The 19,713-nt window shown below is 45.0% G+C and overlaps 1 protein-coding gene across 4 annotated transcripts in view; it reads left to right on the top strand.

Annotated features, from left to right (window-relative positions):
• LOC137371138 (steryl-sulfatase-like) overlaps positions 1 to 19,713 on the top strand; it is a 132,295-nt gene that overhangs the window by 74,579 nt on the left and 38,003 nt on the right. For all 4 annotated transcript variants that reach the window (XM_068033139.1, XM_068033136.1, XM_068033137.1 and 1 more), the window contains one exon: positions 12,666 to 12,802. In XM_068033139.1, the coding sequence (XP_067889240.1) occupies positions 12,666 to 12,802 (137 nt within the window). The remainder of the gene's footprint in view (positions 1 to 12,665; positions 12,803 to 19,713) is intronic.

The raw sequence follows: 19,713 nt of genomic DNA, 5'->3' as shown, positions 1-19,713 counted from the left end.
AATGCTGCCTCAGTTATGCTCAGGCAGCAAGGTCCAAGGAAAGGCCGGGGGAATGAACGGTGAACGCGTCTGGTGCTGGGAAGAGACCAGCAATCCTCTCCGCAGTGAGGAAAGTCTACCTGAGAAGGAGCAGATAGGGGAGGCAGTGACCCAACACCTACCCCGTGCCCAGAAACCCCTCCTCTGCATACAGAATCAATGGAGGAGGAGGCAGCAGATGGACAAACAACGACGGCACCGGCAAAAGAAGCGGCAGAACTCAAAGGAGCTGCAAGATAAAGCCCCCCAGCTCCAGGGCACTGAAAGCTGTGATGGGCCCAGCATGCCCCAAACGCAAAGCACCGAACCCAAAGTGAAGTCTTCGAGGAGGAACAGAGGGGAAAGCACCAACAGCAGAGGACAGCCCAAGCCTTGCTGCCTACAAGACCCCCCCTCCCCCCCCCCCCCCCCCCCCCCCCCCCCGATGTCACTCCAGTGGAACAAACCCCTCCCAGGGGTAACCAGGAGGGTTTTCTGATCCCAACGAATATGAAACAGCTTGTGTACACTATGGGTATGCAGAAACATACCCAAGGACTGGGACTAGCAAGGACATCTGGTGTGGGAAGCAACACCCAACTTTAAAATGGGTATAAGGATTGCTTCGATTAACGTGTGTAGCGTTAAATCCACTAGGCGATGTGTTTTGACCTTGGACTACCTTGCCAAGGTCAAAGCCGACCTGCTGTTTCTACAGGAGCGTGGAATACCGCACCTCAGCACCAACAGGCAATGGTCGCGATGGTGGTTCCACGGGCCATCAATCCGGTCAGGTGAAAATGATTCCTGTTCCTCCGGCATGGGTATTCTGCTGCGGGGAGGCAACTTCTTCATCTCCGAAGTTAAGAAGGTGATGGGCGGCCTCCTCCTCGTAGCAGATGTAATGTACAACAATGCTCTACCCCGGTTGATCAACATGTACCTGCGGCTCAATGCAGTGAGCGGCTGACCGTTTTCCAGCAGCTCCCACTGCTGCTGGCAACATCCAGACTGGTCATTCTAGGCGGTGACTTCAACTGCATCATTAACGCAGCTGGACGATCCGGCAGGCATGACAGCAAACTGGACGCCACATCCAGATTCCGAATGGAAACAGTAAAAGATGCCAAGCTGCACAATGTCTTCAACCCTGCAGATGGAGCGCAGCATCGATAGACCTAGTCAAGACCGGACGGGTCTGCCCATTCCAGAATTGACTTCCTGTTTGTGCCCTGTGCTTTCACGGTCAGATCCACCGACGTCAAGCCAGTGTTCTTCTCTGACCACTGCCTCTTACTGGTCAGCTGTCACTTACAGGACAACCAGCAGGTTGGCAGGGGGACATGGAAGCCGAATGTTACACTACTAACCCCAGAAAACGTTGAACTCAAAAGGGATTACAAAGGTTGGAGAACCGTGATACCCCTCTTTGAGTCTTCAGTGCACTGGTGGGAGGCGATCAGGAGAACATAAAGAGGTTTTTTTTATCTTCAAAGGTGTTCAGAGGGTGAGAGAGAGACAGAGGGAAATGTCGCGACTCCAGAAAAGAATGCAAAACCTGTTCAGGCTGCAATCGATGGGGGTCGAGGTCAGGGAGGATCTCCAAGAGGTGAAGAGCCAGCAGGCCTCGTTCTTTGCCACTGAGGCCTCCAAGATCATCTTCCAGTCCAGAATCCGCTCCGTTGAGCAGGATGAGATGTACTCGCGTTTTTTCTTCCAAAATGTACACCGAGAGAGCTCTGTGATCAGCAGCCTGAAGGAAGAGGATGGCTGAGTAACGTCTTCATAGTCTGACATACTAAGGATCAGCAAATCCTTTTATACTGGGCTGTACGACTTGAAGTCCAGGGACAGCATGGCCTCCCAGTCCTTCCTGTCATCTATCACGGAGATCTTAGATGACAGCATGCGGGAGAGTCTGGACGAGCTGACAAAGGCCGTCAAGACCTTCGAGATGAGTAAAGCTTCCAGAAGCGATGGCTTACTGGTTGAGTTGTATTTGACTCTGTGGGACTGGATCGGCCCAGACCTGCTGGAAGTATACGAGAGTATGCTTCTGGCTGGCAGCATGTCAGAATCAATGAGGATTCTCCCTCATTTACAAGTGGAAGGGGGAAGAGGGTGGAAATCAGAAATTGGCAGCCCATCTCGCTGCTTAATGTTTACTACAAGATCCTGTCCAAAGTCATCGCCAGTTGGGTCAAGTGTGCTCTGGAGTTGGTGATCCAGACCTGTACAGTACCTGGCAGGAAGATCTCTGATAGTGTCGCGCTACTTAGGGATACGATTGCCTATGCACAGGACAGGAGGGTGGACACCTGCCTCATCAGCTTGAACCAGGAGAAGGCTTTGGACAGAATATCGCACACATGCATGATGGACGGCTCTCCAAAATGGGGTTTGAGGAGGGAATCTGCAATTAGATCAAACTGGTGTACCAAACATTAGTAATGCAGTTTCAATCAATGGGTGGGAATCAGAAAGTTTCCCGATCCAATCTGGAGTCAGGCAGGGCTGTCGTCTCTCCCCTGTCTTGTTTGTTTGCTATATAGAACCTTTTGCTGAATCCATTAGGAAGGATGCGGGCATTAGAGGAGTGACAATCCCAGGCAGCGGAGGCACTCAGGTCAAAGCCTCCCTGTACATGGATGACGTCGCTGTCTTCTGCTCGGATCTGCTGACCGTTCACAGACTGATGAGCATCTGCGACCAGTTCCAACTAGCCTCGGGAGCCAAAGTAAACCGCTGCAAGAGCGAGGCCATACACTTTGGGAGCTGGGCCTACCGATCCTTTGTCCTGTTCGCCATCAGGTCAGAGTACCTGAAAGTGCTGGAGATATGGTTCGGAAGGGCTGGCGCATGCGCCAAAACCTGGAAGGAGCAAGTAGCCAGGGTACACCATAAACTGAGCATGTGGGCGGCACAGTGGCGCAGTGGTTAGCACTGCAGCCTCACAGCTCCAGGGACCCGGGTTCGATTCTGGGTACTGCCTGTGTGGAGTTTGCAAGTTCTCCCTGTGTCTGTGTGGGTTTTCTCCGGGTGCTCCGGTTTCCTCCCACAAGCCAAAAGACTTGCAGGTTGGTAGGTAAATTGGCCATTATAAATTGTCACTAGTATAGGTAGGTGGTAGGGAAATATAGGGACAGGTGGGGATGTTTGGTAGGAATATGGGATTAGTGTAGGATTAGTATAAATGGGTGGTTGATGGTCGGCACAGACCCGGTGGGCCGAAGGGCCTGTTTCAGTGCTGTATCTCTAATCTAATCTAATCTAATCTGTCTCCCTTGTGGGTAAGAACCTGGTCATCAGGTGCAAGGTGCTCATATCGTTGCTGTATGTGGTGCAGGTCTGGCCCATACTGCACTCCTGCGCCGTGGTGGCCACCCGAGCCATTTTCCACTTTATCTGGAGATGCAAAATGGACCATGTCCGGAGGGACACGATGTTCAAACCACTGGATTAGGGTGGGAAAAACGTACCCAGCGTTGCCCTCATCCTGATGACCACCTTCGTGTGTGACTGCATCAAACTGTGTGTAGAACCCCAGTATGCAAACACCAAATGTCACTACGAGCTGAGATTCTATCTGTCCCCGGTGTTGCAAAGGATGGGTCTGGTTGCATGGCTGCGGAATGCTCCATCCAGTTGGACTGTGCCGTACCACCTATCCTTCGTGGAAATGTTTGTGTGGAAAAGCACCTTTGACCACCAGTCCATCAGGCAGTGGTCTGCACGGAATGTCCTCAAGGCCCTACAGGATAAGGAGAAGGTGGATCCTTTCGGATGGTTCCCCAAGCAGACTGCCAAAGTCATTTGGCAGAATGCATCATCACCAGGACTTTCAAACAAACACCAAGACGTAGCTTGGCTGGTGGTGAGAAGGGCCCTCCCTGTCTGATCCTTCCTGCACGCCCAGAGTCTCTCGCCGCCCACCGCCCGCCACCCCCCCCCCCCCCACTGCATGCTGCCCTCGAGCTGGCTCTGGTGGGGAAGAGACTTTTTCCCATCTCCTGGAATATGCCTTTGCAAAGTAGGTGTGGAAAGAGATGCAGTGGTTTTTGTCGAGATTAATGCCGAGCAGCTCTGTAACACAGGTGTCTGTGCTCTACGAGCTGCTCCCAGGGACATACACCGAGATAAACATCAACTGCTGCTGGAGGACCATCAATTCGGTGAAAGATGCTCTTTGATTTGCCCGAAACTTGCTGGTCGTCCAGCGCAAAGAGTTGTCCATGACTGAGTGTTGCAGATTGGCACATTCCAAGGTCCAGGACTACGTGCTGAGGGACGCACTAAAGCTTGGGGCAGCCGCAGCAAAGGCTCAATGGGGAAAGGCCACTGTGTAAGGTCCTCCCGCCATAGTGAACTGAGGGGCTGGACCCATGGAAAACCCCTTGTGCTGTATATACCGAATATGATTTAGCTGTAAAATGTACATGGCATGTAAAATGGAATGGAAAGGTTGTGAGGCAACTCACTCCTATATTGACGAAAACTGATTTCCTTTGCACTTTTTGGAATGTCAACTTGGTGCTGTTTTGAACTGTTTCGTAATTTTTTTTTTTAAACAGATTTTTATGAAGTATATTTTTTGGGGGAAAAAAGTCTTTGTGTGTAACCTTAGGCAATGATTATAGTCCATTTGCTTGATTGTGAAAGGCATAACAGTCGACCTTTACCCTTTCCTCCCAGACATCAATGAATGTACACTTTGCAGCAGTCAGTCAAAAAACAGGAAGCCTAATGTTTTTTCTTCTCTATTTTTCCTACCCTGGTAGCACTCTCACCTCTCAGTCAAAGTTTGTGGGCTCAAGTTCCATTCAAGAGACTTGAGCACAAATTCCAGGCTGGCAGTCTGTACTATTGAGAGAGTGTTGCATTGTCAGAGTGCTGTCTTTTGGGTGCGATGTTAAACCAAGAGCCCCTACGTCCTTAGTCGTTTGTAAAAGACCCCACAGCAATATTTCCAAGAACAGCAGAGTAATTCTGCCCCATGTCCCGGCCAATATTTATCCCTCAACCAACATCAAGAAACAGATTATCTGGTCATTATCACATTGCTGTTCCTGGGCGATTGCTGTGTGCAAATTGGATGCTGGATTTCCAACTGCACAGAAGTGAGTAGATTTGAAGATAAGACTTGCAGGTTGATAGGTAAATTGGCCATTGTAAAAAATTGCCCCTAGTGTAGGCAGGTGGTAGGAGAATTGAGGGAAGGTGGGGATGTGAGAGGGAAAAATGGGATTAATATAGGATTAGTATAAATGGGTGGTTGATGGTCGGCATGGGCTCAGTGGGCCGAAGGGCCTGTTACGGTGCTGTATCTCTCTATGACTCTAAGTACCTTGTTGGCTGCAAAATGCTTTGGAACATCCTGAGGTTGTGAAAGGCACAATATTATTGCACTTCATTTTACCCGAGGGCACTTGCAAATTGTAGCTGGTCTAGTTGAGATTAGATAATTCAGGATAGACGAGGGATTGAACCTGACACCAGTTTTTTTTTTCCCCTCTGTTCTTAAGTGGATAGATTGCAGCCAGTGTCACATTTGGAGGAAAAATGTGAATTATAATTAGTCATTGAGTCATAATGACACAGAAGCAGGCCATTTAGCTCATCGAGTCTGCCAGCTCTCTGTAGAGTGATCTAATCAGTCCCATTCCCCAGCTCTATCCGCTTGCTCTATAAGTTTATTTCCCTCAAGTGCCCATTCAATTTCCTTTTTTTTTCTCTGCTTTCACTACCCTCGTAGGCAGCAAGTTCCAGGACATTGCCACTCACTGCATAAAAAAGTTTTTCCTCCCACACCCCCCAGCATCTCCTGCCCAAAACCTTAATGTAGTCCTTTAAACACTATCTAATGGGATCAACTTTTCTTTGTCTACCTTATCTAAACCTGTCATAATCTTACACACCTCCATGAAATCTCCCCTCAATCTCCTTTGCTCCAAGGCAAACAACCTCAGCTTCTCCAACCTAACCTTTGTAGCTAAAATCCTTCACTCCGGAACCATTCTGGTAAATCACATGTGCACCCTCTCAAGGACCCTCACATCCTTTCTCAAGTGTGCAAACAGAACTGAATGCAATACTCTCGTGGCCTAACCAGAGCTTTATAAAGGTTCTGCAAAACTTCCCTGCTTTTGTACTTAGTTTCTGTGGAATACTTTATAATCATCTTGTTTCGGTGCTAATGATGAGAAGGAGAATGGTGAAAGGAGAGAAAACTGGCTTGGAGGCGATAACTTGACTTAGTAGCTTGAAAAAGCAGCATAAACATCAATAGCTAGGGTCATTTACATTTGGGTGCTTCACCCGCCTTGTCATTTAAGCTGTGCCTGTCGATTTTGTTTTGCTCACACTGTGTTGGTTATTCTTCTTAAAGAAAAAAAGTCATAGATTTCCAATAAAGGGTTAGAAGTCCCAAATATCCATCATTATGTTTTGATTTACATAACTGCAGCCTAAATTTTTAATTTACATAGAATTAGATAGAATGTACTGAAACAGGCTATTTGACCCAACTGGTCCACGCCAGTGTTTATAATCCATATGAGCCTCCTTTCACCCCTCTTTATCTAAAGCTATCAGTATATCCTCCTATTCCTATCTCCCTCATGTGCTTTCCTAGCTTCCCCTTAAAGATATCTGTGCTGTTCACCTCAACTACTGCATGTGGTAGTGAGCTCCATATTCTAGCCACTTGTAGGGTAAAGAAGTTTCTCCTGAGTTCACCTATTGGATTTATTAATGACTGTCTTTTATATTTATGGCCCCTAGTTCTGGTTTCCTGCTCAAGTGATGAAAACATCTCTATGTCTACCCTATCAAAGCACTTCATAATCTTAAAGGCCTCTTTCTGGTCACGCCTCAGCTTTCTCTACAGAGTGTAGTTTACTTCCGTTCTCCTTCCTTGTGCAATTTCCTGGCCAAAGAGAGGCAACTTGCTAACAGGCTATTTGCAGAGCTGATCTCTACCTCTGTTCCACCTCTACCTTCTCCAACATCCTCTGCTCCTTTGACCCTTGTCCAATTGTTGTTTTGTTGTCATTAATTCCCCCCCACCCCCCAAACTGGTATAGAGCTTTCAACACAGAGAGTTGGATCTTGTGCTGAAGCGGGTCTTTTTGAATAAAGGTTTCAGGAGACAGGATCCCCATTCTTTAAAGACTTTAAAGGGACGGCAATCCCACCTCCAAGAGCTGCCAGCCAATCAGAGGGCTGGCAGCTCAGCAGTATCGCAGTGTCACTGGAAGCGGTGGCTATTGCCGGTACTGCAGAGGCCTCGGACCCAGGCCCAGCCCTGGAACCCCGGAACAGACGTCGTTGTGGTAGGGTTGCCGGTGCTAGTCTGGAAAGTCCCAGTGGGGTTTGGGGAATGGTCATGCAGTCCCAGGGAGGGGGGTCCTGGGAGATAAAGTTCCCAGTTGGGGTCCTCAGTGGACCACAAATGCCCATGAATGAGGGACCCCCGCCCAAAGCCCGCAGGGAGGGCACCTCATTTTACAAGGCGTCCTCCCGCCTGGCAGAGGCCACGCCCCCCCCACCCCCGCTACTGGTAGGATCCCAGCAGTGGCAGGAAGAGGCCCTCAATTGGTCTTTAATAGGCCGCTACGGTACTCAATCGGCCTCTGGGCAGGAAGGCCGTCGTTAGCCTATCTACCCCAGGAAAATCGCTGGACGGGGAGAAGACGGGCCCTCCGCCCCACCACTCCCTCTTCCCCCGCCCCCTGCCTCAGGGGGCTTCACAAAATTGCAGCCTGAGATTCTCTTCCTAAACATTTTGGCCTCACTACATCTCTTCCACACCTTCTAAAGCTTCCAAAACCTACCTCTTTGACCATACAAGTAGTCATCTCCTCTTCCCAATGCCTCCTCCAATGTCTGGTCTATCCCTGTGAATCCTCATCGAACATTTGACTTTGGTAGAAGTGTTATACAGGTGTAAGTTGTCGTCCACATTTACCGTTGTAAATCACCGCACTTGCAGTCTGCCCATGGAATTCATACTGCTGCAACTTTGAGAGATGGGCTGCTACTGTTAGTGAAAGTTTCAGTGTTGGTTTCATGAGATTGGAATTTTAACCCACTGCAGTAATCCATTTCACCCCAGCCCCATCGCCTGTGCCTGATGAGAGCCGCAGGTAAAAGAAATAAAGACTTTCATTTCTATAGCATCCTCCATGAACTCAGGACGTCCTAAAATGTTTTTCAGCCAATGAAATACTTCTGACGTGTAACCATTATTGTAATGTATTCAATTTGCGCACAGCAATGACCCAGAAACATCAATGTGGTAATCACCCGATAATTTTTTCGGGGTGCTGGTTGAGGGATAACTATTTAGGTGGAGGGGTGTGCTAGCATAAGCTGGGGTGAGGGAGATTGTCAACATAAACTGAAAGGAGCAGCAGGGCGGAAGAATAAGGAAAAAGGAGAGAATGCCAGAAAGGATGGGGATGGAGGGGGGGGGGGGGGTGGTGTGGAGGAGAGGGAGAGAGGTTGATGGGAAAGGATGCTGGGTATCCACATGAATTTGCATGAGATATCAAACTGAGGCTCTGATTTATCATTAAAGTGGATTATTTGGTCAGTATCTCATTGCTGTTTGTGGGAGCTTGCTGTATGCAGATTGGCTGCTCTGCTTGCCTACATTACAACAGTGAATGCACTTCAGGAAAATTAATTGGCTGAAAAGCGCTATGGGATGTCCTGAGGTCATGAAAGGCGCTGTTTGTTTATCCTTTGGGAGGGGAGGAGGGAGACGAGCACTTCTATGAATGGGGGAAAGAATAGTGCCTCCAGATCACTGACAACTGTATAACATAGAAACAAGAGTAGGCCACTTAGCCCCTTGAGCCTGTTGCACCAATCAGTGAGATGATGTGACCTAACTCCAGATACCTATCTTTGCCCTAATCCCTTAATACCTTTTGTTAACAAAAATCTATGAATCTCAGATTTAAAATTAGAAATTGACTTAACATCACTTGTCATTTCCAGAAGAGTGTTTCAAACTTCTATCACCCTTTCTGTGTAGAAGTATTTCCTAACTTCACTTCTTAAAGGCTTGGCTCTAACTTTTAGACTATGCCCCTTATTCCTAGATGTCCTAACCAGTGGAAATAGGGAAGATAGAGAGAAACTATCAGTTTCCCTTAATATTTTGAAAACTTCGATCAAATCACCCTTTTATCTTCTAAATTCCAGGGAACACAACCCTAGTTTATGTGATCGCTCCTTGTAATTTAGCCCTTGGAATCCAGCATAATTCAGGTGAATTTACAGTTCACTTCCTCCATGGTCAGTATATCCTTCCTAAAGTGTGGTGCCTGGAACTGCTCACAGTAGTCAAATTATAATCTGACTAGGATTTTGTATAACTATAGCATAGTTGTACTTAAACAGTTTTAAAGCCAAATGTGGCAACAATGTACCGGGACACATGCGTAATAGCTGCAGTTTCTTCACAGGAAATATGAGAAAATGTCCAGAATCTTTGCCACAACTTTCTATTACGCAAATGATAGAACATTTACTATGTTGTGTCAGTGAGGCTCAGTTGATAGTACCCTTGCCTCTGAGTCACAAGGTTCTGGGTTCAAGTCTCACTCCAGAACTAGAGCACAAAAATCAAGACTGCACTGTTGGAGGTGTCATCTTTCCGATGAGATGTTAAACCAAGGCCCCATCTGCCTGCTCGGGTGGATGTAAAAGATTCCTTGGCACTATTCTGAAGAAGAGCAGTTGAGTTTTCCCTGGTGTCCTGGCCAATATTTATCCCTCCATCAACATCACAAAAACAGATTATCTGGTCATTATCACATTGCTGTTGTAGGATCTTGCTGTGCACAAATTGGCTGCCACGTTTCTTACATTGCAGCAGTGACTACTCTTCAAAAGTACTTCATTGGCTTTAAAGTGCTTTGAGATGTATGGTCATGGTGAAAAGTGCTATATAAATGTAAGTGTTTCTTTTCTTTCAGAATAGCTGTAGTTAAGTAATTATATTGTGCAACTACATGTCACAAAGCTTTTCTTCTCCCCAAGGCTGTTTTTTTGAGGCTAGTAAAAGCTATTCATTTGTAAAGGTCAGCTTTTACTTGTTTATTAGCCATGGTGTGTATAGAAAAGCACCAGAGGATCTCGGGTTGCCTCATCCTCTGATTCATTTCACACTTCCTCCAAGAAGAGGAGGTAAAATTCAACTTCAGGAGGGGTGCAAAAAGGACAGATGTGGGTCAACTGCCTGTTATACACCCCATTACATCCCAATCGACCCCCAGAATCTTTTGAAACAGCAAGAAACCAATTGTCCCAATAAATCCATTCTCTTTGATGGATCAGCAGCATTTCCTCACAATAATCACTAAATCCCTTCTCACTCCTAAAACACATCCAATTGTCTTATCCCCATTTATACGGTCAGCTTCCATTACTTTCCCCAATAAAGAGATTCCACCCAAAGAATAACCTGTTTTCTCAAATGGTAACTAATTGTGTTTTTTCTTAATTAATTAATTAATTTGCATGTGTCTGGCATTTTGAACCTCCTTTCATCCCCCTTCCCATATCATCCATGATTAGGGTCTGTCAGTTCTTGGTCCAGAACACTGCCACACAGAAGCACGACTTCACATTTAAAATGTATGAACAGTTAACGTATACATGGTCTATGCGATCTGGACTGGATTCAGTCGTCTAAATGGGTCACAGAGAATGTTTCCAGATTTTATTTCTTTTCCTTATCGGCCTTGGGTTTTTCCTTTTTTTTTTTTTGCCTCTTCCAGGAGATTACTTGGCTGTAAGGAATAGGAAGTGTCTAGTTATGATGTTCCAGGCACCATGAGTGTGGAGCAGACTTGATGCACCAGTTTCTCCTTACCTGCCTTTCATTTATATACGTTTGTAATGTACAGAACACGCCATCCTCCATTGTTGCTGTGGAGGAGCTGAATCAGAAAAACCATGAACGGAGCTGCTCACTCCATGTGATTGTTCTTTGTTCCTGATGCAGAACCTCAAACTGTTTGTCAAGTCATTTGCACTGAGTGTGGACAGAAGGCCATGCCTACATGCGTGCATGGTGGACTTTTCCAAAATGCCTTCCCTATTCTCTAAATCCAGACTAAATTTATAAATAGTTGTTTTGTAGAACAGAACTTGAGTATTTCTGGAAACAGAAACATTTTGTTGAAGCTTTTTGTATTTTCCTATTGCTCTTGTCAGGACAATCCGCATCACACTGGCATTGAAATTCATATACCAAATTACTCATTTGTGTGATACACAGAACATCCTTTTGGCTTGATAGCATCCTGTTAGTGGTGAACACCACACGTGTTGCTACTGCATAGTAGCAGCGTGAAGCAGCTATCGTCACCTGTTGCTTAAATTTTTGGGATACATTACCCGTAATCTGAGGTAGACTGGGTACTTTTCAGGGCTGAAAATGATGGCCTTTGGTCCACTCATAGGTTTGTGCGAATTGCAACGAGAAATTATCTGATCAGTATTGTCACGCAGGATGACTTTGATTCATCCTATTTCAGCATCAAGCTTGCATGGTGAGAAAATGGCTCGGGGCCTATTTACAAGGTTGCCGATAAGGCCAGTCTTGTAGCGTGGGGAACTGTAAGAATCCTAACGCATGCATTGTCCAGTGAAGGTAGGCTTGCAGTAGAACCGGGTAGAGAACCCCCAGCAGATTTCTCAACCAGTACATCAAGGAAAGGGACTTCATTTGACTGCTCCATTTCAAAGGTGAATTTGAGTGCAAGGTGCCAGTGTGATGCTGGGTATATAAGCCATTTGTCCCAAAGACTGGCAGATTGTATCAAACAACATGTCCCTTCCACTGTTCGCAGCCAGGCAAGGTACAGACCACACCCAACCAGCCAGTGCTTGCAAAACTCAAAACACTGTGCCAGCAGTGGATGTGATTCTGCGATTGGACAACATTTGCTAAATAATTCTCAGTGTGCTCAGAATTATGCTGACAACCAATTTGAGATTCAGTTGGGCTCACAGTGTGGCACATTTGCGCGTACTGTGAGCTACATATATTGATACACAGGCCCCTGTTCTTTGCAGACAGAAAAAACATGTACATACATTGTGCCTGTTTCAGCTAAACAAAATAAGTGACAGCCATTCACTTGACCAATCACAGTCAAGCTGCCTGGTTTAAATTCCAAACAAAGCTTGGCAGTTAACTGTCAGTCAACGTAAACTGGTGCATTCTCCATGGCAATGCCTCTACCACTCAGAGTCCACTACACACAATCAGCACTCTCTTCTCATACAGTATAAATTTGTTGCTTTCCCTTACATTGGTATTCTTGCAAATTGTCCTGATGAGTGTAATACGAAAAGTTTCAACAAAATGTCTGTTTTCAGCAATACTAAATTTATAACAGGACAATTAGTTGTGGGGGCAACCTGCCTGAAAACAAGATGAGCAGTCACTCCATTTGCAACCACATGGTGACTCCGTGGGACGGTGCATTAGTGGCATCAGCATGCTAACTCATCCTCTCTCCAAATAGTTTAGATTACCAAGCGTGCATTGTACACCTTTTAACAGGGCACACTTATATTAACCACCCTGACGAGGGATTTTTTTTTTGTGTGTTTTTGCTCTACAGAAATTCAGACCGTCCATTCCTGCTCTTCATGTCCTTCATACCCGTTCACACGGCACTATATGCTTCTCCAGAATTTTCAGGAAAAAGCAAGCACGGCTTGTATGGCGACAGTGTGGAAGAGATGGACTGGAGTGTAGGTAGGTATCTGCCGCTGTTGGGTCATGCTGTAGTTTGCAGCTTTCTTGCTCAAATCTTTTGGCTCACACCTGCTTTATACAAAGTTCATGGTAAACTTTAGACTTGGTCGATGACTAAAATTGACCTTAAACAGTATGTAAAATATTAAAGGGTATTTCTGGAGTTGTTGTAGCTGTAATCCCAAAGGCCTTCCCTTTAGGGAGGGACAGTGGGTAATGTATATCTTGAGGGTCACCGCTCCGCAAGCATGGGACAAGGTGCGGAGGCAGGCCTCCATGAGCTACCATAGCTGATTCGGGAATTGAACCTGCGCTGTTGACATCTTTCTGTATCATACTCTAGCCATCTAGCCAACTGAGCTCCACAAATCTGGGCTGTCTGTGATGTTTTATCAAGATACAAAAGGAGGAGGCCATTCCAATTAAATAAACAAAGTTGTTTGCCTCCTTTACCCCGCACAGAAGACTATTCCATGTCATCATTCTTTACTTGAAGAAGGCCTTGCTGACATCTGTCACAAATTAAACGTTGAATTTGACCCCAGGCCCCCTTTTACACTTGTTTGCTCAACTTGAAGTTGCCTTATTGCATTTATTCCCTTTTCCATAACCAACTCTTGAGGCTAAAATGCAGCTCTGAATATTTATGGCATTCTCCTGATTCTCTGCTGTACCTTCAGATGATCAAGGAAAACTCTTGGAGAAAAGGCCATTTGTGATTTGACCAGGCTTGAGGGGTGGGGGAAGGGGGTTGTGCTGATGGTCCACTGGAGAATCCGTGCATTTTAAGATTGAACCAAGGACATGTTGTCTACATGCTGTGATTAATTTTCATATTTCATGTATTACTGTACCTGGGTAGAAAAACCAGCCAATGGAGTTGAAGAACAAAGGGTTCATTCCTCCTATATATGCTTGCATGTACATTATTGATCAACCACGGCTTTAAGTGGCGGCTGTGGATGCTATGACAATTGGAGCTTTCAAGACTCTGAGGTTGTTAGAATTTTACTGGGTAAGGGTATCGAGGGGTAGTGAGCTAAGGCAGCTAAATGGAGTTGAGGTACAGATTAGTACAGAATGGTGACCCAGGCTAAAGGAGCTGAATGGTCTACTCCTGCTCCAATGAAAGAAGCTGCCTTCAATGTAAACAAAATCAAATGGTTTCTATAACCAATACTCAATGCCAGTTTTACACTTGGGCAACAAGTTGAACATCTATGCCATGTCTCGTCTGCTTTACAGATGTTAAGAAAAGAAAGAACGAACTTGCATGTGTATAGAATTTAACACAATCTCAATGCCCCAAAGCACATTACAGTTAATGATGTATGTTTGAAATACATTCACTTGTCATGCAGGAAACATGACAGGCAATTTGCACACAACAATGTCTCACAAACAGCAAAGAAATAACCAAATCAACTATGTTGACTGTAGAGTGAATGTTAGACAGGGTACCAGGTGGAACTCTCCTGCTCTTCTTTGAAATAGTGCCATGGGATTTCTTTCATCCACCTGAGAGGGCAGGCAGGATCTCCATTTAATTTCACATCCAAAAGACAGCACTCCGTCAGTAATGCACTGAAATGTTAGCCTAGATTAGGAACACAAGTCTCTAGAGTATTGGCAGCTGTATTTAGCATGGACTTTCTTCAAGTCTCTCAACAATTATTTAACATTTCTCACCCTGTCTTCCTTTATTTTCTGTTTTCAGCTATAGGGACTTATCATATCAAATCCATACCAGCCCAAACCTTCAAACTTGAGATATTAACTGTTCTGTTGTTAAAGCCTCTCAAAATGCTTTCTCTCATTTTGTCTGATAGGGCTATTGTGGAAAGCTTTTGATACCAATACTTCTGGGAAGATGCAGAGTATTCGAAGTATTTCTGAGCCATCACAACCACTTGATCTTAACAAACTCCTTGTACGTTCTCATCCAGCCATGGAAGCATCTTAGCAAATATTTATCTGAATTACAGTACACTCTTCAAATTGGCTGTACAGTGGAGGAGGCTGCAGAGAGATGGGAATGATGATCCATTGCTGTCACAGTTGCACAGAATGTCATTGACCATTATTGCTGGTCTTTTCTCTGCACTGTGGATGGAGCAGGAGCCAGATTGAGCAGAGAATGATGAAAAAGGCTGGCATGGAGTTGGTTAGGGACGAGGAATTTCAGAGAAAAGGGATGTTGGTAATGAGAGAGAGCAGAGGGGTTGATGGTAAGATTTTAAAGGAGAAAGATGATTATAATCATTTGGGGTAAGCATTACAATCTCATCTCAATCAACTTCTATCCAATGAGTCCCACACCCTTGCTCCTTCTCCATTGCCCTGTAAACATTTTCCTTCAAGTATTTATTCAATTTCCTTTTGAAAGTTACTATTGAATCTGCTTCCACAACCATTTTAGGCAGTGCATTCCAGTTGGTAACTATTCATGTCTAAAAAAGTTTCCTCTTGTCACCACTGCTTCTTTTGCTAGTCCACTGGTTATCAACCATTCTGTCACTAGGAACAGTTTCTCCTTATTTAACGTATCAAAAACATTCATGATTTTGAATACCTGTCTCAAATCTTTTCTTAACCTTCTCTGCTCCAAGAACAACCCCAGCTTCTCTAGTGTCTCTCCATCACTGAAGTCCTTCATCCTGGTACCATTCTAGCACATCCCTTCTGCATCTCCTAAACTTGACAACCTTCCTAAAATGTGGCACCCACAATTTGACACAATACTCCAGCTGACATCAAACCAATGTTTTATGAATGTTTGCCATAACTTTCATGCATTTGTACTCTATGCCTCTATTGATAAAGCTGAGGATCCCATATACTTTTTTTCACAGCCTTCTCAACTTGTCCTGCCACTTCAAAGATTTGTGTATATACAACAGCCCCCCCCCCCCGCCCCCCCCCCAACCACCGGTCTCTCTGTCCCTTTTCTTTTATTCGTTCCTAGGATGTGAGCATCACTGGCAAGGCCAACATTTATTGCCCATCCTTAATTGCCCTTGAGAAGGTGGTGGTGAGTTGCCTTCTTGAACCACTGCTGTCTGCATGGTGTAGGTACACCCACAGTGCTGTTAGGGAGGGAGTTCCATGATTTTGACTCAGCAACGGTGAAGGAATGGTGCTATATTTCCAAGTCAGGATTGTGTGTGACTTGGAGGGGAACTTGCAGGTGGTGGTATTCACATACACCTGCTGCACTTCTCCTTCTAGGTGGTAAAGGTCATGGGTTTGGAAGGTGCTGTTGAAGAACCCTTGGCATGTTATTGCAATGCATCTTGTAGATGGTACATACTACTGCCACTGTGCCCTGGTGGTAGAGGGAGTGAATGTTTAAAGGTGGTGGATGGGGTGCCAATCAAGCAGGCTGCTTTGTCCTGGATGGTACCCAACTTCTTAACATAAGGAATAGGAGCAGGAGTAGACCATAGAGCCCCTCAAGCCTGCTGCGCCATTCAATACGATCATGGTTGATCTTCTGCCTCAGCTCCACTTTCTCACCTGCTCTCCATATCCCTCGATTCCCTGGGAGACAAAAAATCTATCGCAACCTTAAACATACTGTCTGGAGTAGACAATTCCAAAGATTCACAACCCTTTGGGTGAAGAAATTTCTCCTCATCTCAGTCCTAAATGATTGACCCCTTATCCTGAGACTGTGCCCCCATGTTCTAGATTCCCTAACCAGGGGAAACAACCTCTCAGTGCCTATCTTGTCAAGCCCCTTCGGAATCTTGTATGTTTCAATGAGACCACCTCTCGTTCTTCTAAATTCCAGAGAGTTTAGGCCCTCTCCTCTAATGAAGACAGAAAAAAGTACTCATTTAGTGTCTCAACAGTGGGGAGGCCGTGGTGTAGTGGTAGTGTCACTGGACTAGTAATCCAGACCCCCAGGCTAATGCTCTGGGGACATGGGTTCGAATCCCACCATGGCAGATGGTGAAATTTGAACTCAATTAATAAATCTGGAATTAAAAGCTCGTCTAATGATGGCCATGAAACCATTGTTGTTTGTTGTAAAAACCCATCTGGTTCACTAATGTCCTTCAGGGAAGGAAATCTGTCATCCTCACTTGATCTGTCCTACATGTGACTCCAGACCCACAGGAATGTGGTTGACTCTTAAATGCCCTCGCAAGCCACTCAGTTCAAGGGCGATTAGGGATGGGCAACAAATGCTGTCCTAGCCAGCGACGCCCACGTCCCATGAATGAATGAAAAAAATTGTGCCCTCCATCACCACAACATCTTTTTGGTCCTCAGTCAACCCCAAAAAGACCTTTTTGAGTTTCTTTTTGTGTTAGCCACTAATCTATTCTCATACCCTCTTCTAAGCTTTCTTATTCCCTTTTTTAGATCTCTGTACATTCTGTATTCAGCTTGGTTCTCTACTGTGTTGTGAACCTTACATTTGACATAGCCTGCTTTTTCTGTTTCTTATCTTTAGCCATCCAGGGAGCTCTAGCTTTGAATGTCCTTTCTTTTTCCCTTGTAGCAACAGCAGCTCTCTTGTGCTGCTGTACAGTCTATAAGTTACTTACGTGCCCAAGTACTGTCTGTCAGACTCCTGTTTTGCAAAGAAAGAAAATACATGTCTCTGATAGACATGACTCCAAGACTGTTACTTTATTCAAAGCAATTTAGAAACCCCTAAAGCTACAAGGAAAAATATTAAGTGATGTTTACCGAACAATTGGCTCAAAGCATCCACTTTGCACGAGGAAGGTCTTAAAATCAATTTTTCTAAGAATCATGGACAGCGGTAAAGCACCTCTAGAACATTCTCACCTCGATTCAAAGCACCTTTTGTCAGTTATTCATTTCCGTATAAATAAAATCAAAGAGTAGAACAAAAATAGATGTGCTTTTTAAAGAAAAAATAAATAATCTTTCCTAAAAGGTCACTTTGCAGATGGCTGTTATATGAAAAGTTGAAAATACTGGGAGCAATTACAAGTATGATAAGCTGGAGGTATAGCGGCGCAGTGGTTAGCACTGCAGCCTCACAGCTCCAGGGACCCGGGTTCAATTCTGGGTACTGCCTGTGCGGAGTTTGCAAGTTCTCACTGTGACCGCATAGGTTTTTGCCGGGTGCTCCGGTTTCCTCCCACTGCCAAACACTTGCAGGTGATAGGTAAATTGGCCATTGTAAATTGCCCCTAGTGTAGGTAGGGAATATGGGATTACTGTAGGGTTAGTATAAATGGGTGGTTGTTGGTCAGCACAGACTTGGTGGGCCGAAGAGCCTGTTTCAGTGCTGTATCTCTAAATAAATAAATAACTGGCTCCAGTATATAAATAATTATTAGTCTGTTAACATGAACTGAATGCACCAAGACTATCGGGCCTCATTTTATATCCAACCTTTACCTTGACTCCCAATATGATTACAGCAGGCAAAGAATTATTCACTAGTTAAGAGTTGGTATGACATGGTTATGAAATTTCAAGTTGTAATGACTATACATTGTGGTCATTTTTCTCTGAAACAAGGGTAGGGAGAGTAGAGTCGTAGAGAGATACAGCACTGAAACAGGCCCTTTGGCACACCGAATCTGTGCCGACTATCAACTGCCCATTTATACTAATCCAACTTGAATCCCATATTCCCTACCACATCCCCACCTTCCCTCAATTCTCCTACCACCTACCTACACTAGGGGCAATTTACAATGGCCAATTTACCTATCAACCTGCAAGTCCTTGGCTGTGGGAGGAAACCGGAGCACCCAGCGGAAACCCACGCGGTCACGGAGAACTTGCAAACTCCGCACAGGCAGTACCCAGAATCAAACCCGGGTTGCTGGAGCTGTGAGGCTGTGGTGCTAACCACTGCGCCACTGTGCTGCTCCCAATTGGAGTCAGGGTTCATGTGAGTCACCCCCAAAGTTGAAAGTAAAATATCAAATCCTTAGAATCAGTCCCCTCACCATCAATACATGAAACTTAGGAAGTATCAAGAGGGAGAGGCAATAAGTAGCATGTTATAGTTATACCTAATGGCCATGACATGAGCGTTTAAAGAAATTGGCAAAAGAACCAGAGGGGAGATGAGAATTTATTTTCATGCAGCGAGTTGTTATGATCTGGATGCACTACCTGAAAGGATGGTGGAATTAGGTTCAACAGTAACTTTTAAAAGCGAATTAGATAAATACTTGAAGGCGGGAATAAAATTGCAGAGCTATAGGGAAAAGAGTAGAGTGAGACTAATTAGTTAGCTCTTTCAAAGAGCCGGCGCAGGGATAATGGACCAAATGGTCTCCTTCTACGCTATAAGATTCTATGTGACTGAAGATTGGTACTATGGGTAGGTAATGGAATGTATGCCAGCTGAGGAAAAGCTGCAGGAGAGCCAAATATGAAGTGGCTGTGTAAGTGTAAAAGATCTAAAAACTGTGCAATCAGATGAAGTTTTGTGCTTGACCAGATTTTGATGAGTAATTTGGCTGAGAGTCAACTCCTGGCATCGTCAATCAAATTATCCACTTGAAAATTGAATAAGTTTGACAAAATTGTACTTGGTATATTTTTGTAAATGTTTTTTTTATATATTCAGCGTTTCGTCATGTTGCCAGGGCTTCAGTTGGTTGGTATTAATAATTTAAATACAGATTTACTTCGACTTTGCTGAGTAAGTTCTGAAGGGAAGTAAAAGCTGAAATATTGATATAATCAAATGGAGACTGTTGCTCCCATTCCCTGCCATACAGCAGTTTTGATCACAGCTTCTATTGTTGATGCTTTTTTGTTAATGAGCTTCTTACAGGAGGATCTGTCACGTGATTTTACAGTGTATGGATTAAATTTTGTTCTGTATTCCACTGCCAGGCTTAAACATCCTGGTTGTAACTTTGCGTAACTGGGAAGGATCCCTAGCACCGTCTAGTACCTTT

The sequence above is a fragment of the Heterodontus francisci genome, chromosome 6 (assembly GCF_036365525.1).
Source record: "Heterodontus francisci isolate sHetFra1 chromosome 6, sHetFra1.hap1, whole genome shotgun sequence".
Classification (NCBI taxonomy): Eukaryota; Metazoa; Chordata; class Chondrichthyes; order Heterodontiformes; family Heterodontidae; genus Heterodontus; species Heterodontus francisci.
This window is presented reverse-complemented; position numbering and strand designations above follow the sequence as displayed.